The 18970-nt window shown below is 37.2% G+C and overlaps 4 protein-coding genes and 1 long non-coding RNA gene across 5 annotated transcripts; 2 read left to right on the plus strand and 3 right to left on the minus strand.

Annotated features, from left to right (window-relative positions):
• Positions 1 to 1981: 1981 nt before the first annotated feature.
• On the plus strand, positions 1982 to 3214 carry LOC110920110 (F-box protein At5g07610). Its single transcript, XM_022164346.1, has one exon. It carries the CDS (start codon positions 1982 to 1984, stop codon positions 3212 to 3214), a length of 1233 nt encoding a protein of 410 aa, XP_022020038.1.
• A 2595-nt stretch (positions 3215 to 5809) lies between these two features.
• LOC110918297 lies at positions 5810 to 6878 on the minus strand. The gene is made up of 2 exons (XR_002581213.2): positions 6379 to 6878; positions 5810 to 6135 (listed from the first exon to the last, which is right to left on the minus strand). It is a non-coding gene; the product is annotated as an uncharacterized LOC110918297 (long non-coding RNA).
• Positions 6879 to 7454: 576 nt separating this feature from the next.
• Positions 7455 to 8678, plus strand: LOC110918295 (F-box protein At5g07610). Its single transcript, XM_022162633.2, has one exon. It carries the CDS (start codon positions 7455 to 7457, stop codon positions 8676 to 8678), a length of 1224 nt encoding a protein of 407 aa, XP_022018325.1.
• A 429-nt stretch (positions 8679 to 9107) lies between these two features.
• Positions 9108 to 11791, minus strand: LOC110918294 (60S ribosomal protein L18a-2). Its single transcript, XM_022162632.2, has 3 exons — positions 11636 to 11791; positions 11380 to 11559; positions 9108 to 9603 (listed from the first exon to the last, which is right to left on the minus strand). The coding sequence occupies exons 1-3, from the start codon at positions 11645 to 11647 to the stop codon at positions 9262 to 9264; spliced, it is 534 nt and encodes a 177-aa protein (XP_022018324.1). The 5' UTR covers positions 11648 to 11791; the 3' UTR covers positions 9108 to 9261.
• Positions 11792 to 14184: 2393 nt separating this feature from the next.
• On the minus strand, positions 14185 to 15581 carry LOC110918293 (vegetative cell wall protein gp1). Its single transcript, XM_022162631.2, has 2 exons — positions 15493 to 15581; positions 14185 to 15417 (listed from the first exon to the last, which is right to left on the minus strand). Exons 1-2 carry the CDS (start codon positions 15551 to 15553, stop codon positions 14390 to 14392), a joined length of 1089 nt encoding a protein of 362 aa, XP_022018323.1. The 5' UTR covers positions 15554 to 15581; the 3' UTR covers positions 14185 to 14389.
• Positions 15582 to 18970: the final 3389 nt, after the last annotated feature.

The following is an 18970-nucleotide window of genomic DNA, read 5'->3' on the forward strand; positions in this document are numbered from 1 at the left end:
AGTGCAAAAAATCTAGTACAAAACAATATAACATAAAAATCCAGTAAAAAAAATATAGCACAAAAATTATAATACAAGATAATATAACGCAAAAAATATTCAGCATAAAAAAATTTAGTACACAAAATTTATAAAAAAAAGAACTAAAACAAAAAAAATTCAGCAAAAAAGAATGTTATGGAGTTTCTAGGCTTTTCAACTGGGCCGGCCCACTTCCTCTTCTTCATCCCACGAATCCAATTTCAACCACCTCCTCATTTGCGAAACTCTAACAGTGACTGTTGACTATTCTCAGAAATATGGTGAACACCAGAACCCAAAAACAAGAAAACCCTTAAAACGCAAGCTTCCATTGAAGATTTTGATCATCAATCGACTCAACCTGGAGCTTTGATTGGTTCAATTGATGACCTTTTAACCGAAATTCTTCTCCGGCTCCCTGCTGCCTCCGTTCTCCGCTTCAAAATTGTATCTAAACACTGGCATTTTGTTTTGAGTCACACACATTTCACCCACCGGTTTGATAGCCTTTTCAAAACTCCTGGGTTTTTTACTCGCAAGAGTAATACATATGTTCCGTTTGTTAAAACCAAAGGCACTACTCCTTTTAGTAGTCTTGGGTTCCACTTTGATCCTAATGGTATCAGAATCTTGCAATCTTGTAACGGGTTACTGCTTTGCCATAGCAATTTAAAGAGTAATGCTGATTGTAAATATTATGTAGTTAATCCCACCACCAAGCAATTTGCAGTCATCCCATCGGTTCCCGCAGGCCATGATGTTGGTAAAACTGTCCTGTTTATGAGTCTGGCATTTCATCAAACAGATTGTGTTCACTATAAACTTGTTTGTATTCATCGTGTAAAGCCTGGTGTGGCGTTTCAGATCCAAATGTACTCGTCTGATACAGGGAAATGGAAGGTTTCTGTGGAGTCTTTCTATATGGATTGGCCGTTTGTCAGCAATGGAGTTTACTGGAATAGAGCTCTTTATTGGTCTCCCACTCGTCGCAATCTCTTTCTCTTGTACTTTAAAATTGATGTTGAACAGCTGGAAACTATGCCTTTGCCGGAGGAGATGATGTTGTCTTTGGATGCATATACAAGAATCTAGAGGTCATCTGCATTTGATAATATACGATTACAATAGGTTGCACCACAATGTGTATGAGATGTTGAGCGATCATTCGGGGTGGTTTGTCAAGTATCGTGTAGACCTTGGTGGACTTTTGTATGCTTTTCCAGAAATGGCCTATTGGTGTCAAAATAAATTTAATGTTTCTGATGTGATTAGAGGAGAAAAAGAAGAAGATACTTTCTTGTTATTGAGAATTCCTGGGAAGATGATAACGTTCAATGTTGGCGACAAGAGTTTTAAGCATATATTTAATTCCATAGTCAAGGACTCGTACCGGGAAACTCATCGTTATACAGAAACATTGGCTTCTTTGTAGAAATATAGTCGATACTCAAAAGCATCTTAAGCTTGCTTCTGTGTCTCAGTTTAGTTAACTGGAGTAAATTACATTTTGAGATTGTGTAGTCTAGTATTAATATGTTATTGTTTTTACACCTAATAATATCTAAACAGCATAAGTAAATTACATTATCAATATTTCTTGATAGTATGTAATATTTATAAAAAAAATTTGTGCAGTTGCAGGCAGCAATTTCAAATCTTCTACCTCCCAAACAAACTCGGTACACCAGGCATGGTTATAAAAAATTCTGAGTTTTTTAACTTAGGAGGAAATTGCAGCCACTAAAAAACCAGTATTTCTTTAATCAAATCTTCAAACTTTGTTTTGGTCAAAATTGTTATTTATTAAAAATGTTGATAGGTTCAAAGTCAACAGCAAGAAAGTGTTAGCCAAAGCTTCCATGGCAATCTTGTTTTCATATGCTTCCATGACAATCTTTCCACTATGAAAACACTCCTTAAATACACATTGTCTTAAACACACTTAAAATCACTCAAAAAAATGGTGAACACTAGAGCCAAAATAAAGAAAACCAATAACACCAATAAAATCTGCTTCTCGCAGGCTTCCACGGAGAATTCCAACCATCAATCGACTCAGTCTGGAGATTTGATCGGTTCCAACGATGACCTTTTAACTGAAATCCTCCTCCGACTCCCTGTTACCTCCATCCTTCGCTTCAAATCTGTATCTAAACACTGGCAATGGCTTTTGAGTCACAAGCCTTTCACCCTCCTTTATGATAACCTTTCAAAATCTCCTGGTCTTTTTGTTCGCAATATCTATATTCCATTTAACATTGAAAACCAAAGCACTCCTCCTGTTCGTAGTCTCGATTTCTACTTTGATCTTTGTGGGATTAGAATCGTGCAATCTTGTAACGGGTTACTGCTTTGTTGTAGCGACCGTGGGAGCGAACGCTCTCGTAAATATTACGTGTTTAATCCCACCACCAAGCAATTTGCAATCATCCCATCGGTCCCAGGAGGTCAGAATGTTCGTAAAACTATCCGTTTTATGGGTCTTGCATTTCATCAAACAGATTGTTTGCACTACAAAGTTGTTTGTATCCGTAGTGTGGAGCGTTACAGGGAGTTGTTTCAGATTCATATATATTCATCATACACAGGAAAATGGAAGATTTCTAGTGAATCTTTCTCCGCGGATTATTTTACCCCCTTCTGGTATGGAGTTTATTGGAATGGAGCTATTCACTGGGCTCCCTCTTGTCGCAATCCGTTGTATTTTAAAATCGAGGATGAACAGTTACAAACGTTGCCCTTGCCAGCGAAGTTGGCGTCTTCCGAAGGCTATTATGACGGAGCAATGCCAATGTATTTCGGGGAATCTAGAGGTCATCTACATTTAGTTGACACCGCTATTGGTGAAAATCGTTTACACCTAAATGTGTATGAGATGTTGAACGATCATTCAGGGTGGTTTGTCAAGTATCAAGTAGAGCTTGATGAACTTATGGGTGCTTTCCCGGAGATGATCGATAGCAACCAACATCCATCGAGTCATCATTATTATGATTTCGAAGTGTTTGATGTGGTTAGAGGTGAAAAAGAAGAAGATGCATTTATGGTGGTTAGTATTCGTGGGAAGATAATAAGATTCAATGTTCATGACAAGAGTTTTGAGCAGATATCCGACCTAACCAATGATATCTATGGAAGGATCGGAGGCTTACATGTTCATCGTTACACCGAAACCTTAGCTTCTTTCTTATGATTAATATATGCAGATATCCATCCAAAAAGATATGTATGTAGTTTTTATGTTATGTGTTTATATGGTTCGGTAAAAATTAGTGATAAAGTTAGTGTCGCGAGTATTACCTCCGGGTCCATATGTTGTACTAAACATATCTCATCCCTCCATATATAGAAATGCACTTGTTTTTTTGGACCAAAAGTGTTATATTCTCAATATACTAATATGTAAAAGTACAACAATAAAGTTTGGAATACACTGAACTTCATTTTCTTCCATGTGATTTGATATAAAAATCAGTATTCCTCAGACTTTGAAACCTAACACTTTGGGTCACCAGCCTCCCAATTATTAACACTTTTAGTTCATTTACTAACTCTATTTTATTTTTCTGTTAATTCTTATCAAATGACCAAATAGCGTTGTTAAATAAAAAATTAATTCAAAATTTCAAATTAATTTCAGGTTTCCGGCCAATCATCGGCTAACCACCACCTCGATCACCCTCCCTCAATCACCCTCTCTGATCTATTCCATGCCAGAAAAAATAGGTTGGTTGGTGACTTGGTGGTGTTCACTAGAGACAAAGGAGGGAGCATCTATGCGATGATGGTGAAGATCGGGGGTTACGGGGGGGTGGTGTTCCCTGTCGCCTCCCTTTACAAAATCTATTGCCGGAAACTTGTTTTTTTTTTTTTTTTGAACGGCCAACAAACTCAATCCCGAGTACTCTCGGGGCACTCATTGGACAAACGGAGTACTCCGAGAGTAACCCGAGTCCACCACCAATTCCGGGGAAAACCCGGTAACCCACCCGCCCGTAGGCACGACGGTGAAATTACCGGTAAAACCCGTTTGGCTCAAGGATCCAACCTAGGTTTCCCTGGGTCTCCTATCATTGCCCACCAGTGCCTCACTCTGCACCAAGTGGGAGTCGAACTTGCATCTCTCAAGAGAAAAGCAAGCTCTCCACCACTTGATCTAGAGATCATTGGCATTGCCGGAAACTTGTACCTCACCTTTCTTCTTCACGTCTTTTAACCCAAAAGCACCACTCCCCGTATCTTTTACAAACAAATATCATTGATATCCGGCAGGTAATAGGTGGTTTCAGGCGCTCTCATGTAACTATTCAATGACAAAATGTAGTATAAACAATGTAACTATTCGATTTTTAGTATTTTCAATTATGTTTTTTTATACCTTTTAATATATAACTAGGAATTAGTACCCGCCGCAATGCGGCGGGGTTCTTACATGCGAGCATCCGTCCTTGTCTTCTTCTCCAACCTTCTGACTCGTAGTTATCTCATCGCACCGAAAAAAAAGCTGGATCGAAACGACACAAAGGCAAGTTAGAAAGAGTTGAAACTATGTCATAAAGAAGGAATTATTTGGTGGTGTTAGGTGACGTAGAGACACCCAGCTCCTTTTTGTTGACCGAACAAATCTCTGTTGACCACCGTTTTATTTGCTTTGTTGTTTTGGGCCGAAACATGAAGATTTTAAAAGCCCACTCGTCCACAATCCACATATGACACACCTTGAATGACCCACCCGAAACACTACCTACCCCTCCACCCGAAACACTACCGACACCCTTCCTTGTCTACAACTCGGACAACAACATCAAGCAATTTTTGTCTTTTTATTTATAGAGGATATAGCCAAACACCCCTACCCACCCGAAATACCCCAATAATTTTTGAAAAACACTCAAAGCCATATGTACAACCAACATATGAACAAACTTGTTGCTTCTTTATATAGGTTGAAATAATAAAGCCTCATGCAACAATTAACAAAGCATGGAATGTCTGCGTGACAAACAACAAAAAAATGTGTCTAAAAACCCATACCAAAACAACATTTGGAAAACATACACAACTCAAAACTCTAGAATAAAATAGATGCATACAATGACTTTACGTTCAAACAGGTAAACTTACAACAACAGCTGCCATGTGCCAAATCAGAAATCTAAAAGTACAACATCTTTACAATCCTATTAGATAACACGGCGATGTAAAAGGACACATTAACAGAAGCAATCGTCAAATCATAAGGAGAACACCATGACCCCATTACTAAAACAAATGGCACTTGCAGATTATACAACACCCTGGAAAATTTGGCAGTGCATCCAAAGCATGAAGCTCTAACCCATGAATAACATGTATGGTTATCACTATGTAGTCCAACTCACTTTGATTTTGCGGCTACTACCAATGTAAATCGAAAACAATAACATGTGAAATAGCCTAAGCGAATCGGGTTCTGAACCGGATCAGCTCTGAGTTGGTTCTATACCCACTTCAAAATCAATTGCAATGAAAAAATAATGCTTTCGCAACCATAAGTCGAACCCAATACCTGCTTGAGAAGTGACGGTTATCAAACTGGAGTGTAAGCCAGATGGGCTAGAGTGCTAGACACGCTGTTTGGTTTCAAAACAGAATTAAATGAAAATAAAAGCTTGCTTCAAATCATCATCTTCCACAAATATTTCTAATTCCAACGGTCTAGCATTGTAGCCAAATTCAATATAACAAACAAAAAGGGAAACATTCAAACAACCGGACGCTAAAAAACAACACAACATTAAAAGTAATCAAACAAAAACATAAACTTCTTATCCGCTAAGACTCCAAGTCATAACAACCAAATATTCACATACGAAAGACAAACATTCTCATCTAAAAACATCAACCACACAGCTAACACAACATCCAAAGCAATCGAACCCAAATTACAATGCCATATCAGCGCGGACAACAACAAATTTAAACTGGAGCTTTACAGACAAAAAGGTTAAATAACAATCCAAAATAACCAAAAAAAAAAAGGAAGAACATACCCCAGCAACACGACCAACATATCAAAACCACCAACCGGCCTCAATAATCCACATAATAACTACGCCATCAAGCACAAAGTACCTACAACATAACTATAAATTAATACAATTTAAACATACATACATACATAACTCACAGGTCTGAAAATTAAAAAATACCTAAAAAACATTCAACAAACAATAAACACAAAAAAGAAACGCCTTACATCAGAACCCCCAAAATCACAACACTCAAAGCATAAAACACCAAAGCCAATGACAAAATTGCAAAACCCAATAAGCCATCCGAAAATGAAGTCGTTACATATAAGAGAAAGCCAAATACCTGGCCAGATCCAAAAAGAAGGAAAGTACTCAGCTTAATGATAAGCCCATTCGAGACAAATTACGCTCCATAAAAGTACGGGAAACTGCATTTAGCGAAAGCCACGGAATGCCTCCCCCTACCCCATTCCAGTCGCCGAACACCACCACCATAGCGTCGACGTCACCGCCTGTGGTGGTTCCGTCATCGTCTCCGTCCGCCATCCCCAAAACAACCACCACCGTCTCCTATCCAGCCGCACCCCACACCCTTCTATCACCGAAACATCGCCGTCACTAACCACCCAAACAATACCAATAATTGTCGCCGCTGTCCACCCTCACTCCGCCGCCCATGGTGGCAGCCGGCCGGCCATCTCACTCTGGCTCTCGAGTCTCTCTCTCTCTAGAAGTCTGAAGTGGTTTTGTGTTTTACGTTTGTGTAGAGGCCATAGAAAGAGAAGAAGCAAACCACGTGACTTTCCTTTTTTTTTGAAAACTCCCCAAAGCACCTGGTACAACTCACCATTGCACAAACTTGTTGCTTCTTTATATAGGTTTTAATATTTTATATAAACTTATATTACCACCCAAAATTGTGTATGGACGTTTCTCTTGGTAAAGAAAATTTTACAAGATCTATCCTTAGTTAGAAAAACATCATGCTTTAGACATAAAATAAATGGCAAACTCCTATACAATAGCTCATAATCTGTTATAAAAAATGGAAAATGTCTTAAAAGAAAGATGTTTAAAAAATAACCAAATTGAACGAGTCATGCCAAACTGTCCAATAGTAGATTGAACCAGTGTCACTTCTCCTGAACAAACTCGTCTTATAAAATAGATGTTTGTTGACAAAATAAATTATTTCTGAAATCTTCTTTCAAACTTTTTTTGGCAAACATTTTTATTTATTAGAAATGTTGACTACTTCAAGTCAACAGCAAGATGCAAGAAGTTGTTGGCCAAACTCCAAAACTTCCATAGCAATCTTGTTTTCATATGCTTCCATGACAATCTTTCCCCTCTGAAAACGCTCCTTAAATACACATACATTGCCTTAAACACACTTCAAATCACTCAAAAAAAAAAAAAATGGTGAACACCAGAGGCAAAATCAAGAAAGCCCAAAACATGCGTAAAATCTGCTTCTCGAATGCCTCCACGGAGGATTCCAATTATCAATCGACTCGGTCTGGAGCTTTGATCGGTTCTGATGATGACCTCTTACTCAAAATCCTTCTTTGGCTCCCTGTTACCTCCATCCTTCGCTTCAAATCTGTTTCCAAACACTGGCAATGGCTTTTGAGTCACAGGCGTTTCACCCTCCTATACGATAACCTTCCAAAATATCCTGGTCTTTTTGTTCGCAATATCTATATTCCGTTTGATGCTGCAAACCAAAGCACCCCTCCCTTTCGTAGTCTCGACTTCTACTTTGATCCTTGCGGTATCAAAATCATTCAATCTTGTAACGGGTTACTCCTTTGTTGTAGCGATCGAGGAAACGAACGTGCTCGTAAGTATTACGTATTTAATCCCACCACCAAGCAATTTTCAATCATCCCGTCGGTCCCTGGAGGTAAGAAAGTTCGTAGAACTATTCGTTTTATGGGTCTGGCATTTCATCAAACAGATTGCGTTCACTACAAACTTGTTTGTATACGTGGCGTGGAGCCAATGGGGGAGTTGTGTCAGATTCAAATATATTCATCTGAAGTTGGAAAATGGAAGATTTCTAGTGAATCTTTCTCTGCGAATTGTTCTTTTCGTTGTGGAGTTTACTGGAATGGAGCTATTCACTGGGCTCCCTCGTGTCACAATCCCTTGTACTTCAAAATTGCGGGTGAACAGTTGCAAACGTTGGCGTTGCCACCAAATATGGCATCTTTTGGAGGCTTTCACCGTGGAGCAACGCCAATGTACTTCGGGGAATCTAGAGGTCATATGCATTTAGTAGATACCGCGAATGGTGAAAACCATTTACACCTGATTGTATATGAGATGATGAGCGATTATTCAGGGTGGTTTGTCAAGTTTCAAGTAGAGCTTGATGACCTTCCCGGGGCTTTCCCGGAGATGATCAATAGCTACCTACATCCGTCGAGTCCCTATTATTATCAATTTAATGTCATTGATGTGGTTAGAGGTGAAAACGAAGAAGACACGTTCATGGTGGTGAGAATTCCTGGGAAGTTGATAAGGTATAACGTTCATGACAAGAGTTTTAAGCAGATATTCAATCTCACCACCTACTTCTCTTTCCCTGAATCACACTCAAATGTTCATCGCTATACTGAAACCTTAACTTCTTTCTAAAACACAAGATTTGTCTGTAATCGTCGTTATTAAGATGTTTGAAAGTGTGTTTTGCAAAATTAGCTGATACTAACAAATAAATATGTAGATGTATAGTTTAAATATGCTCGTATTTTTATATCTAAATGCAAGGTTTAAAAGAACGGAATTGAACACGTTTTCCCTTCGTCTCACGACACGTAAGCCTTAAGGCGAACCGAGGAGGAATTAAATATTATAAATAAAAATTACATATCTTACAAAAAATAAAATAACTGACACAGAAAGTAAAAGATCAAACGCACACAGAACCCAATGAGGCGCACGTTTTCTTACCACCTCGCCTTGAGGCACACGCCTCAACCGGTTTTTTTTAAAACCATGTCTAAATATAACCAAATACCCTATAAATAAATAGTTTACCTCTGATTGGTTCAAAAGTATAATAAATAAGTGAAAGGCGATCACATAACATATGATGACCATTACTTGTTATGATTCTAAAAGAAAAATACCAATCTCCATTTGAAACAACCAAATATCCAAAATCAGTAACTAACATGTAATTCCAAATTTAAAAACAAAAACAGAAGTCAATAATGACTCAGACAAACAAATTGGGCCTTGAAGCCTTGTATGTGGTCTTGAGCTTTCTAGTTGGGGGTCTAACCTTCTTGAACACCAATGGGAACTTGATCTTTGAGTTGTGGAACTGCTTTGTGGACTCTCTCTTGCAAAGCTTAGCTGGAATGGTGGCGGTTTTGATGACCTGGATGCAATGGTGACGGACCCTGTGGCGAGATGCCATCTCAGTGTACATCTGCTCAATCGCCCCGTTTAAGGTTGTGTCCCTGTACTCCTTGTACATGTTATGGTATCCGGTTCTTGATTGGTACCTTAGCCAGATTCCATAGTTCTTGATGGTCGTCGGGTTTTTCTCAAAAATCTATACAAGCAAAAATATAACATTAGTTGCACACTCAAACAAGAAATATTACCATCACAAGAAGACAGCTTTTTATACTATATATAAGCATAAATTGTTTTGCTAATTAATGAAAATCAACAACCCATAATTCGATTTGCTATTTAAAAATCTGCACAAGCATCAGCTTATCAAGTATCGTAGATCAAATGGTATTCAAAGGTCCAATTCATTCTCAAAAACCTTGAGGTCACCAACCAGACCAAACAAGCAGTCGGCTTCAGCGGTTTAATTTTTCCAAATATTTCTGCTCACCGTTCAGCTTTGAACTTGGAACAAGCCAATTAACCGTTAAACCACCAAACCAGTATAACCTAAACCAACCAGTAAGGCTGAACCCTGTAACAATAATTAGAGGTCCGACCTATAATTTTTGTCAAAACAGGCCAAGGTGGATAATACACAAATGAGCAAACAACACAGTACAAAGTAGGGGTGGAGTGAGCAATAACCGAACCACTAACCAAAACTGAACCAAAAACCGACGAAACCAAATTAACCAAAAGTCGGTTATCGGTTATTTCTTGTACCATCGGTTAACTGAAATTAACTAAACCGAACCAAACCATTTATATTTTCATATATTTCTAGCTTTTATACCTCCATTTCATGTATTTCATGTATTCATACCACCATTTCATTTATTGGGTAAAGTTCTTGTACAAATAATCTTAACATACTAAACATACAAATTGAAGGAAAACTCAAAAAGACAAGGTGGCATTTTTGTAATTATCAATAACTATCAAAGTTACTCTACAAATACCTCTAAAAAAACCTAACCACTCCCCCCACCCCCAAACCCCCCCCCCACCCCCCAAAAAAAACCTACCCCCCCCCCCCAAAAAAACCTAACCCCCCCCCCCCCCACCCAAGCTAAAATGCTAAAAACTAAACCCCCCAAAAAACCTAAAAAAAACCTAACCCCCCCCCCACCCCCAAAAACCTAAAAAAAACCTAACCCCCCCCCCCCCCACCCCCAAAAACCTAAAAAAAACCTAACCCCCCCCCCTCCACCCCCACCCCCAAAAACCTAACCCCCCCCCCCCCCACCCAAGCTAAAATGCTAAAAACTAAACCCTCAAAAAACCTAAAAAATCTAAAAAAATAAAAAAAAAACACACAAATTATTTTATTTTATTTTTTTAACATTTTTTATTAAAAAATCGCTACTTTTAGTAGCAGCAAAAAAAAAAAAGTTTTTTTTTTTTTTTTGCTAACGAAATGTAGCGATTTTTTAATAAAAAATGTTAAAAAAAAATTGTGTTTTTTTAGGTATTTTTGGTTGTAACTTTGATAGTTGGTGGTAATTACAAAAATGCCACCTTGTCTTTTTGGGTTTTCCTTCAATTTGTATGTTTAGTATGTTAAGATTATTTGTATTTGATCTTTTGCCTTCATTTATTTTATACGTCCATTTCATTTATTTTATACCTCCATTTCATTTATCTATACATCCAACTCACGTATTTATACATCTATTTCACATATTTATACCTCCATTACATGTGATAAAGATTTTAGCCCTTATTTGATTTGGTTATTAACCAAAATTAACCGAAGCTAACCAAAAACCGACAAATTAACTGAATTGGTGCTAACCGATCAACTGATGACTTCAGTTACGGATACCGTTAATGCTAATAAGGGAACCGTGCACACCACTATACTACAAAAGCCCTAATTGGTGTGAAAAAGAGCAGATGATGATTGAATAAGTAAGATGGGGAATAATACCTCATTAATAGCAAGCATCTGACCATTGCTTTTCTTGACCTTCTTAAGCTTCCTCAAGTAGTACCAAAACTTGCTCTTAGCGCGGACTTCATTGGTGGCCCAAAGCTTCATACGGTAGATCTTCGGCTGCTCCTCTGTCTCCGTTGGTAGCCCTCTCCCTACAACCTGAAACTGATGGTACTGCAAACAACAACCACAACCAATCAATCCATAAATCAACATTTACGACTATCATATTTGCATCAACTACACCAACCTTGTAACTCATTTTCAGATATCCTCCTCCTGCTGCTGCTGCTGCTGCTGAATCTTGATCACTCCTCGCACAATTATTTGAGGCGTTGATAATATGAATGAAACTAGGGTTTTAGATTTGTTATGTTAATAATTGGGCCGGCCCATTTTGAAAGAAGTATTTTTACACTTTTTTTAGTTGGTAAATGTTATTGTTTGTTAATGTTAATGTTAATGTTAATTGTTAATGTTAATTCAAAGTTTATAAGTTCTACACTTCTGCTAACGAATCGAACATTCAGCGAATAATTCAAGTATCGTTGGAGCGAATTTTGTTCATTAATAAATTAACAAACATGAAAAAGAATTTTTGTCCGTTTAGCTAAATAAACGAACCTGAACAAAGGTCGTGTTCGTTCATTTATGTCTGGGAACGTTCAATAACGTGTTCGTTTGTGTTTGATAGTTTATTAGAGTTTAACTTCAGACTAATAAAATGTTTAATTAATATTGGTTTTTTGTATACTAGATACCTTTTACCAATTTAATATTTACAAGCTTTGCAAATCGCAGCTTTAAAAATTTCTCATCACTACCTACACCGTTGACGTCGTCTTCTCGAGGGCCGCCGTCTTCTTCTTCTCAGCCACCACATGCCCAACCTTTGACAGATTTACAACCTTCGCAAATCGCAGCCTTCATAAATTTCTCATCCCTACCTACACCGTTAATGTCGTCTTCTCGTGGACCACCGTCTTCATTTTCTCAACCACCAAATGCCCGACCTTCGACAGCTTCGTCTTCTCGACCACCGACGGCTTCATCATCTCACGTAAGTTTGACAAACTCAAGTGCATAACATGTGTAATAAAGTGAGTATAACATGATTATTATTAATTATGTTTGACGACCTCGAGTTTATTTAGGGTGGATAAGTAAAGACTTCAAGTTTAATAAGTAAAGACTTCTATTACCTTCCTTTACTTTCCTTTCTCTTTATTTCTTTTCAATTTGAAAAGATTAATTTTAGCCTAAAAACTCATCGTTTTCTCTTCTTCTCTTCCTTTCAATCTATAAAATAAACTTCAGAACACTGGTTTCTTTTACATCCTTTAAAATCGTTTATCTTCTCTTCTTAAATGAAACTCAAGAACACAACGTAACTGTCCTTTATGAGTTTATGCTCTCTTTTACCGTTTTCTTAGGAAATCAATAAATTTTAATTGTGAATGATAAACATGTACTTATAGCAATCTAGGCCCTTAATTTGTAATTACATTCAAAACATTCTTATTTATAATTTAAAAGCTAATAAAAAAATAACTATAAAATTACTTGGATTATAATTTCAAAGCTAATAAGAAAATAATTATTAAAATTACTTGGATCAGAATATGACTAACCTGTAAATTAAATAACTGTATAAATAACTGGTATTTTCAAGTTAAGTTTAAATTTTAAGAGAATGTCAATAAGATAATGTGTCAAAATCTTGAAAGTTGTTTTTTTTCACATATTGTCGATTTGGATGTTTTCACTGTAGAACAATAAGATAATGTCTTTTAATCATTAACACCCCTAATGGGTTTTTTTGGCGTTTTTTCCAAAAAACAAAAAACGTCTGAACACACCCTTCAACCGCCCCCATGGGCGTTTTTCTTGATACGTGAGATGGATGTATAGATAAATGAAATGGATGTATAGATAAACCCCATGGGCGTTTTTTTGGGACTTGAACCCAAGACCACTCCTCCTAAGGTGTTTAAAGACTTTGTCCTTGTCAATAGAACATCACCTCACTGGTTACATAGCACTTAGTTTTTATGTGTTTGATCGTTTGTGAGAAGGGGAGACGACACTCTTGTTCCTTGGTAGCAGGGGCGGATCCAGCCTACATTTGTGGGTTCCCAGAAACCCAGTGCGTTTGAAAAAAAAAAACGGAAAAATTAGTGAGAACTTTGTAGAATTTAGAAAAAAATTAGTGAGAATTAAAGAAAATTTACAAAAAGGAACCCATTAGAATAAAATCCTGCATCCGTCACTACTGCTTGGTAGTTGTAACTTTCTAGAATTTTACAAGATGAACTAGCGGTCCATGGATGTAAAACGCGTGAATCATGGATGTAACTAGTTCACACTTTTATTTATTTGGTAGATTCATTTCTTATCGGATCTTTTTAAATTTCAAGCCTTGACGTTGTTTTTATATAGATTGAGCGAGATGGTAATGTTGTGCTCCATATTCAAATATTTCCTAGTATTTTTTTTTAGTTTTCATTTCATTTGTTAATGTAAAAACGTGATTGTCTGGTAACCACAAAGGATGTTTGGAGATTATTAGTTACATTTTAATCAGGTTTGGCCAAGATTTTTTATTAATAGGGTTGAAAATGATTAGAGTACGAATATTATATTAAATGGTAGCAAAATTAATTTTTTTTGGAAAATTTTAAATAAAATTATACATGCATATAACTGTTATTAAGAGAAACATGTTTGATCAAATGTATAACCTCCCCATTTCTATGAACTACACAACATAAACAACCTAATTTGTTATAGGATTTGAAATGCATATCAAAAGGAAGTTTATTATTCATGGAATCATAAGCTACTGATTACGCATGCAACAATTACTACACTTTTGGAAAATGTTAAGTACGACACATTTTCTTTTTATTCATATGTAATCATCATACAATGCTTGCTATTCAAACATATATGATGTTTCAAGTAACCAAGATGTGATCACAGCTTCTTCGCTTTGGCCCCGTCCCTAGTGAGCTGCAGGAGGACGTGGGAAGCCGCCGAAGGGTGGAGGGCGTGGAAAGGGTGGAAGAAGCAGAAAGCGGCTGCCGGAGGGTGGAAGGGACGGGGAGAGGCCGGTGGAGGGAGAATCTGCCTCATACTGTCCATCTCTCACGGGTTCAGGAAGCGGGGAGAGGTCGGTGGATGGAGAATCTGGCTCATACTGTCCATCTCTCACGGGTTCAGGAAGCGGGGAGAGGCCGGTGGATGGAGAATCTGTCTCATAGTGTCCATCTCTCACGGGTTCAGGAAGTGGGGAGAGGCCGGTGGATGGAGAATCTGTCTCATAGTGTCCATCTCTCACGGGTTCAGGGAGCGGGGAGAGGCCGGTGGATGGAGAATCTGGCTCATAGTGTTCATCTCTCACGGGTTCAGGAAGTGGGGGGAGGCCGGTGGATGGAGAATCTGTCTCATAGTGTCCATCTCTCACGGGTTCAGGGAGCGGGAGCGGGGAGAGGCCGGTGGATGGAGAATCTGGCTCATATTGTCCATCTCTCACGGGTTCAGGGAGCGGGGAGAGGCCGGTGGATGGAGAATCTGTCTCATATTGTCCATCTCTCACGGGTTCAGGAAGCGGAGAGAGGCCGGTGGATGGAGAATCTGTCTCATATTGTCCATCTCTCACGGGTTCAGAAAGAGGGGAGAGGCCGGTGGATGGAGAATCTGTCTCATATTGTGCATCTCTCACGGGTTCAGGAAGCGGGGAGAGGCCGGTGGATGGAGAATCTGGCTCATATTGTCCACCTCTCACCGGTTCAGGAAGCGGGGAGAGGCCGGTCGATGGAGAATCTGGCTCATATTGTCCATCTCTCACAGGTTCAGGAAGCGGGGAGAGGTTGATGGGTAGACGAGGTGGTGCACCGCGAGGACGAGGCGGGGAGCGGTTGACGGGTAGAGGAGGTACACCGCGAGGACGAGGCGGGGAGCGGCCGATAGGTGTAGGAGGCGGTGCGCCGCCACTAGGCGGTATCGTTGGAGCCCTGTTGGCCTCTATTTCTACATTCAAACAAATTATAAAAGTTAGATATTAACTAATGATGAATACATGCATTATAAAGTTTGATTAAGCACCTGAGATGGCAAGAACAAAAAGGAGCAGGGTTGCGAACAAAACAAATGATCCTTTAGCCATATTTTCAAACAACTCGTTATGAGCTGAGTGACTGGTAGTTGAGATCATAGAAGTATTTATAGGACAAATTATAATTAAAACTTGAAGAAAATAAGTTAACAAAAGTATGTGAATGTCAACATGTTTTAAAATAAGGATTAAATGTTTTTATCGTACGAAATGGTCTTATGGTCATATGTTTATGAGGAAACATTATGAGTAAAAATATGTACATATATTATGTAACGTTCTTAAGATTGTAACGTTCTTAAGATGTGAAAAAAAGTTAAAGAAAATCTACCAGAGGAAATAATCATGAACATAATAAGGAAAACATGAATAATTAGATCAAACAAAAAGTCTCCTAAAAATAAGAAGTCGTACAAAGGATATTAAACGGACTCTGATTGACCTCATTCAACCGGCATTGAAATCGTCTTACTGAATTCTACGATGTTAGATTTTAGATTTTTCACTTTTGGATTTATACCTTCTAGATTTTAGAATTTTTGTTTAATATCGCTGTGCCTTTTATTTATTATTATGTTTTTTCTACATTTGTGTTATTGTGTCTTTTTTACGACTCATTATGTCTTTTTATCCTCGACATTGTGTTATATTTTTCGGCATTATGTTATATTTTGCTCGACATTATGTCATCTTGTACGATCCATTATGTCTTTGTACACTTCTTATTTTTAAGAGAATTTTTGTTTGTTCTAATTATTCATGTTTTCCTTATTATGTTCATGATTATTTCCTAACTTTTTTTCACATCTTAATAACGTTACATAATACAATACTAAACTATGTATATATTTTTACACATTATCTTTCCTCATAAACATGACCATAAGACCATTTCGTTTCGTACGATAAAAACATTTAAATCCTTATTTTAAAACATGTTGACATTCACATACTTTTGTTAACTTATTTTCTTCAAGCTTTAATTAGAATTTGTCCTATAAATACTTTTATGATCTCAACTATCAGTCACTCAGCTCATAACGAGTTGTTTGAAAATATGGCTAAAGGATCATTTGTTTTTCTCACTTCTTATTTTTACGAGTGTTTGTAGAATAATTTAACCTCACATAATCCTGAAAATCGTATACAGATATTTAACATTAGAAGATCAAGTGGTGGAGGGCTTGCATTTCTCTTGAGAGATGCAAGTTCGACTCCCACTTGGTGCAGAGTGAGGCATTGGTGGGCAATGATAGGAGACCCAGGGAAACTTGGGTTGGATCCTTGAGCCAAACGGGTTTTACCGGTAATTTCACCGTCGTGCCTACGGGCGGGTGGGTTACCGGGTTTTCCCCGGAATTGGTGGTGGACTCGGGTTACTCTCAGAGTACTCCGTTTGTCCAGTGGGTGCCCCGAGAGTACTCGGGATTGAGTTTGTTGGCCGTTCAAAAAAAAAAAGAAGTGAAAACCTTTCATAAAGTTGAAACAAACAAATATAATAATTTATAATCCAATTACATAATCAGTTCTAATCAGAGTGTTTGGTTATTAAACCCATATTATATGAGTCCTTGCACTCGGAAAGGTATAAATCACATTTTATCCCGTCAACGCTTAATCTAGTGAGTCGAGCATATCCATTAAGTTAACTGATCAAAGTTAAAGACTTATAAATGACCCGTTAACATTCTAACGGATAATATTTCTATTCATTCCAGACTAGAAGCCTCCAGTAAATTGCGCCTAAGTTTGAGTTGTTTTGAATTCGGGTTGTGCTAAATTATTAATATTAGTGACACTAGCACATGTAAATACTTTTAGCCTATTTTATTTTATAAAGACTTAGGATATGGCATTGGCCACTTGGCCGTAGGGGTGTTCAAAACTGGATATCCGAAAATTCATATATCTGAATTTCGGATATCCGAAATTTTTGGATACCAGATTTCACTATCCGAATCCGTATCCGAAATTCCACATATCCGATCGGATAGTGAATCGGATATCCGAATATCCAATTTTTTATTTAATTTTATTTTTTTATTATTTTTTTGATATTCAGAACCAGATATTTCGGATAGTTTCGGATATCCGAATATAAGTTTTTGGATATTTTTTAATATCTTTCGGATTCGGATATCGGATAACTCGGATCGGATTTTCGTATACGGATAGTTTTGAACACCCCTATTTGGTCGGGTATTGTGAAAGGACGAATGATGTCATAAAATGCAAATAACCCTTTTTAATCCATGTTGTTTGATAACATAAACATTTGGGGGATACGACCGTCGTGTCCTGGACGTCCCGACTCATGTAATTGCAATTGGCCACGACTTAACCGCAGGGTGTAGGAAGACACCTGACAGACACTAATGCTATATATATATATATATATATATATATATATATAGGGTAAGGTTCATTTGAGAACCACCCTTATTGCGAGAACCAATGTGAACACAAAAAAATATCTAAAAAACCAAAAAAACGTACAATTTTATTTTATATTTTTTCTAATAAAAATCGCTATATTTTGTTACAAAAAAAACGTTTTTTTTTTTCGAGTAACAGTTATGGATGCACATGTGCATATGTATCATTTCTTGGACAAATTCCATAATATATTACCAGTAGTAGAAAAAATGCACTTTCATTTACACTACCATATGTAATACACTACTTTTTACATTACCAATATTAGCAATGCACATGTGCATCTATATGTATCAACATGAAATAAGGTGTTTTTGTACAAAAAGTTTGTGATTTTAAATGATGAAGTAGGCCCATATACATGTGTTTTGGTTAGTTATATCTAGTGGTTGATGTTTTAATTATATTTATCACTTTATGATGTAATATGTTGTTTGGATGGTATAAAGGGTGTTGATATACATATAATAAAGTGAAATATTGGTAATAATATTGTATTATGGATGGTAAAAAGCAATGGTATTGTATTACGGATGGTAGGAGGCAATGGTAGTGTAGTATGGATGGTATGATAGATGAAAGGGAATGTGTATTCAAAGTGGTGTACTAAAATACGTTATAACATGTTCATATATATAGACACACATGTGCGTTTCTAGTGTTGTTAATGTTATAACAAGTACATACATATAGATGCACATGTGCATTTCTATTATTGTTAATGTAAAAAGTAGTGTATTATGAATGGTAGTGTAAATGAAAGTGCAATTGTCTGATATTTGTAATGAATTACGGAATTTATCACAGAAACGATACAAATGCACATGTGCATGTTTAAATGTTACTCGAAATTTTTTTATTGTTGATGAAATACAGCGATTTTTCCAAAAAAAATAGTAAAAAAAACAATTTTTGTGTGTTTTTTAGATTTTTTATGTATTTTTTGGTTGTGTTCACATTGGTTCTCGCAATAAAGGTTGGTTCCTAACGAATCCATCTCCTATATATAGGGCAAGAATAAATCGAAAACCC

The sequence above is a fragment of the Helianthus annuus genome, chromosome 16 (assembly GCF_002127325.2).
Source record: "Helianthus annuus cultivar XRQ/B chromosome 16, HanXRQr2.0-SUNRISE, whole genome shotgun sequence".
Classification (NCBI taxonomy): domain Eukaryota; kingdom Viridiplantae; phylum Streptophyta; class Magnoliopsida; order Asterales; family Asteraceae; genus Helianthus; species Helianthus annuus.